At 33.4% G+C, this 5,600-nt stretch overlaps 1 protein-coding gene across 1 annotated transcript in view; it reads left to right on the top strand.

The window, feature by feature from the left end:
• LOC105617411 overlaps positions 1 to 5,600 on the top strand; it is a 39,674-nt gene that overhangs the window by 30,359 nt on the left and 3,715 nt on the right. The window contains exons 3-4 of the mRNA XM_012198965.1: positions 845 to 1,016; positions 3,431 to 3,492. Coding sequence (XP_012054355.1) covers positions 845 to 1,016; positions 3,431 to 3,492 — 234 coding nt within the window. The remainder of the gene's footprint in view (positions 1 to 844; positions 1,017 to 3,430; positions 3,493 to 5,600) is intronic.

Raw genomic sequence — 5,600 nt, forward strand, 5'->3', positions numbered from 1 at the left:
GAGAGAGAGAGAGAGGAGCGAGTTTCTCAAGGGAAAGATAAAACGCCGCGCCTGCTCGATAAACTGGAGCGTACGGAGCGTGAAGTGTTGTTAGGGTATGGAAACGGCAGATTGTAAAATTACAACAGGTGACGGACAGCAGCCACGCGCGGGACAGATGCAACCATCGCCGCCTTAGCTGTACTTTGCAGCTTTGTGTACAGTCTCGCGCCTGCGAGATGCACGCGCTCTTATCCCCCTCCGTCCTCCCCCGCCTCGCTTCACCTCGTCTCACCTCACCTCACTTCATCTCACTTCGTCTCACCTCACCTCACCTCACCTCACCTCATCTTACCTCACCTCATCTTGCCTTTCACCTCTCCTCTCCTCTCCTTACCTTTTCGCTAGGGTGGCCATCACCGCCGGTGCCGCGTGCGTAGATGTTTGGAAAAAAGCGAGGGTGTGAGTAGAAGAGCGAGGAAGAAGCACGACCCTATCCATTGTGTTCAACGAACCTGGAAAAACCGAAAAATTCCTGAAGCGCCTTAGTAGTTTATCCGGTTATTCACTCGCGTATTCTCTCATCTCGATAATGGGACCAAATGCTCCTATAGGATCACCAATCGTTAAAATTATCTCCGATATAATCGATTATCTATATGGGATGCGAAATTTGTTTGTAATAATAATAATAGTAATGAGAAAAGTAAGAACTGTAATATAACTACTTTTGGGCGAATATAAAATTGTTAAACTTGAAATCTTCTCTGATGAAACTGATTTATTAGCATGCGCGAAAGAAAAGAAAAAGCGATACGCATGGCATGTAAAAGGATCTAATGATTATTGTATGTTTTATTGACAGACGCTTGCTCGTCACGTTCAACGCCAAAACCAAGGCCGCCGACGCCAACGGATCGGCCGAATATCACATTCCACATGTACACGTGTCCACCGGATTACGCAGAGTGGTATTGTTTGAATGGCGCCACGTGTTTCACCGTAAAAATTGTCGACTCTCTCTTATACAACTGTCTGTAAGTACGAGTCTATCTTTTTTTTTTTGAAACTATATAGCGCGCGCCAATACCAGTAACCGTCGACTCTGAACTCAGGTGAAAATTCCATCCGCGGATTTTCCATGAGTTAATATTTTCGCGGGCTATGGCACAACAATCGGAATTCTGGAAAATGTCTTGCCATTTATGCAAGAACGCGTACAGGAATATTGTGACTCCGCTCTCCATCGCCTTACTGTGCGACTCGGCCACGAACAATCGTGGCGGTTCCGGACGAAAGAGCCACCCAGAAGGAAAGACGGTACCATTCGCGTCGTATACCCGTTAATCTGTGACTACGCGACCTCGGCACGTACGTTGAAATTCCTGTCGATTCGTGTTTAACTGACATTTTTCCCAAACTGCCAACATTTTTTCACTAGCTCTCTATCCACGTTTTCTCTTGATTTTTTTCTCTTTTCCACGAATACGATAGTTATCGTTTAATAACGATTCGATACATTTGATTAATGCTGGAAGCATAAGCGAATTTGAATTTAAATATCGCGAGAGGGAAAAAAAAGATCTATTGAATAATCGGATTAACATCGGAATAGCATCGAGGAGTGCAGAGCACATCGTGCTCACTCAACCTTACTATTTCCCACGGTGTTTGCTTTGTCGACCGCGATCTGCCATTTGAATCGAATCGTTCGTCTCTCATCTCGCGCTTGTCGCGTTCAATTTGAATTAATCTAACAGTCACAGTTTTCTCGTGAATTATAAAGTATCGTGTACCGGATTTTGTCAAATGTTTTGTCAATCTAGCAATAAAAGAAGCCCGTAACTCATGAACATTAATGAGGGATTGTAATATAACAATTATTTAGATTCATATAACACTCGCGAATACTCAATAAGAACTTCTCTTCACGATGTTAAGTAATTATAGTTGACTGCTTACAAGTATGAATGAAAATTGAATAAATGCGAACAGAAACTTATATTGCAAGAGATGGTTGACAAAATCGAAATTATATATAAGAACAAGAGAGATAATTATCAGATTTTGTTTTTTTTTTATTTTAGTTGTATTATTGTATTGTTGTGTGAATAACACAACTTCGTTTGAACTTCGTCACATACACAAAGTTAATATTGCAACGTATTACTTATTGTTAGAAAAAAATTATGCAGATTAATTGTCGCATTTGGCACAAGTTCAACAAAATAAAATTTATTTTCGGCACATTATATGTTTTACTGTTGTTATAAGAATGATACCGTAAATAAACTAAAAAGAAATATGCAATGTATAGTTGAGTATAGAGATGCTGTAAATTGCAATATAAATATTTATCTGCGTTGATTTTGGTTTAAAGTGCATTTTTTCGCAAAAAATTTCTCCGTCGATAACAGAAACTGGAAAACTAATTAAAATTAATGATTACATCAAGATAGTGGAAAATAATGTACATCAAATAATTTGAAACTAAATATGTGAAAGAATATATTTTAAATATTACAGAAAAATTTGATCGTTAAACGTAGGCAGATAATATTAAAGTTAAAAATGTATGATATAGAATTATGTTATGGAAGTTTTTAAATATGTTCATTATTCGGGATATGATTATATTTATTTACTCTCAAAGCACAATTTTAAATATAACACTGATATAAATATTCATAATTTTCTATTAATTTTATTCAGTCAATTGTGCTGTTTGGCGAAGTTGTGAATGAATACTATTTAGCAAAATTTGATTGTGGAAATTTTTTTAATTATCACATAATCACACGCTTGATAAATCATCTCAATTAATGATTCTTTTAACATCTTATAATTACGTCCAATTTAGATTTGTAAGTTAAGTCCAATTAAATTTTCACTAATTGACTTTTCGATATGAATACATTTATCTGATAAATAACGGCAGCAAAACAATTAAGGCTTAAAGAGCATTCTATATTATCTTCCTGTTAAGATAAACGTCCCAGGACATATATCTCTATGTCCGGACACTTTACAAAATTTATTATTATTAATCTCAAATGCTTTTTTAATTATATTATAATTTGATTGTAATTTTTAAATATAATTAAATTATAATATTATAATAAACAGAGTATTTTAGATTAATAATAATAAATTAGGGAGTTTTGCAATATCATTTATCCAAATAAATAGTGAACGTTAAGATCAGGTTATCTTCTTCTTAACAACTACTTAAGAAAAGGATAACGTGACTTTAGTGTTCACCGTATCTGGATTCACGTTTTTGCAAAAATTTCCTATTATGTGTAAGTGTCCAGACATAGGTATATGTCCAGTCATTGGAACGTTTATCTTATTCAAATTACAAAAAGAAAAGCATACAAACCATCCATTTGTGATATTTCGATAACTTTAATTAATATAGTTACCTAATTTTGTAATTTTTGCTTCGCAGATGCGCTCATGGATATATCGGACAAAGATGCGAGTTTAAAGATTTAGACGGTTCCTATTTACGTAAGTAGATTTGCCGTTCTCGAAAGATCATCTTGTTGATAACTTTGGTAACGTGATACGGAAATAATTTTCGAAAGTACTTCGACAATGAAATGATAATAGAGATCAAATTTTGCTATGAGTTTTTGGTCAAAAGTAAAATAATGTGTATAATATATAATATATAAAAAAGATAAAATTAACTTAATTTATGTGAATGAAATTTGGAGTGTTTCGTGGAGCGAAAATTAAATGTAAGTCCATATAACAGACAATCGATTGCTCATACATATGATTGAAAATTTCCTACATATGTCCAGGCATTTTAAACGAAAATCTAAAAGTGCGAATAAAATTCCTGAAACTACTAACGATTAAAATAAAGTAATTCGTTGAGATCGTGTACCTGCGGGTACATGATCTCAATGAATTTTTTTTTTTTAATCGTCAATAGTCTTAAGAATTTTACACCAGAATTTTTAGATTCTGTTTCCGGACGCAGGGACGATTAAAAAAAAATAATTCATTGAGATCGATAGCTCAAGTTCAACACGTCCAATCTATAAAGATTGATCGATTTTATACGTTTTCATCACAGGCAAATTTTGGCCCTAAACTACTACCGTTCTTTCCTACGTACGTGATCATGAATGGCCAATGTGATCTTGAATTGCCATGCATTGCCGGTTGCGTTTTAGTGGTCGAAATTCGCCCATTCCTACCCCGTCTTGTGCAATGCTTCACCTTTCTGATCCCACTATAATTGTGACAATACACAATGATGATGTGCATCTTGTCTGAAATAGTGTCTACAGTAAGTATTACATAAGTTTTAAACGCATATTTCGTAAGAATTTTTTTATTTTTATTATAATGTTATGATAAGTTTGTAGAATTCTTTATTCCGGGCGATTACCATATTCTGTTATGCAGTAGTCTCTTTGTCGTCATTTTGACACGAAAATCACGTCGGCTTACAATTTAAATTTTTATTCTTTGGTCTTTTCTGAAGAAATTACAGAGGCTGCTGAGCGTATGCTCTTAGAGAATGATACTCCTATCGAAAACAAACAGCATATGTTAAAGGAAATGCTTCAGCAACAAAAAGAGCAGAAGCATTATGAGATCTTTTGGAGCAACAACAGAATATGTTATATTTACCTATTATATAAATAACATATTCGGTTATCTGTGGATAGAAAAAAATACTGATAATTTCCAGATATCCGGTATATTCTTAATATTTTTTTTCTTTCTCTAGTATATTTATTTTTGTTTACAACATATTTATTTTTATAAATATATTTTTTTTATGTACAACAGAATGGTGATGACTGCAATGATGTAGAAGGTGGCGATGATCGAGGTAGCGATAATCGTGGTTATCATGGTGGTTATCATGGTGGTAGAAGAAGAGTTGGCCAAATCTTGAGACGAAGGCCGAAGTTGAACGATACAATTAAAAATTATTAATTTTGTATAAAGTAAATATGCTATTCTACAAGATATAATGCAATAAAAATGTTTTATAATAAAGTGAAAATATTTTGGAAAATCTTATTAATCATATCTTAAATTATTAGTCTCAGATTGATTTGAAAGTCCGAATATTTCGGCGCACAGTCACATCTGACAAAGAGAGACTCACAAGTATTTCACGGATTTTGATTAGTTTTTGCATAGTTATTCTAGAGCATTAAAAAAATAATCCCTGTAAAGCAATAAATTGCACCTCTGCGTATTTTTTGAGAAAATCATGATTTTAGGTCACAACGATGAATCGCTTTCAAACCTGGGGGAATCGATAGATATTTAAAAAATGAATAGTTGCGCTTTTTTTAATGACGTGTGTTTTAATGGAAATATGATTAGTAAGTATGATTGTGGCATGATAACGTTTATTCGATGCGCATGGTATAGAAAAATAATATGCTTCGCATGCTTCTATAATATGACTATCATCCATCATTATGTGTATCATTTTATTAGAGAGCATTGTGAATAAATAACGAGAAATAAATCGTATGTACATTAAAAATNTTATATATATATATATATATATATATATATATATATATATATATATATATATATATATATATATATATATATATATATATATATATATA

Source organism: Atta cephalotes (assembly GCF_000143395.1).
Source record: "Atta cephalotes unplaced genomic scaffold scaffold00013, whole genome shotgun sequence".
NCBI lineage: Eukaryota > Metazoa > Arthropoda > Insecta > Hymenoptera > Formicidae > Atta > Atta cephalotes.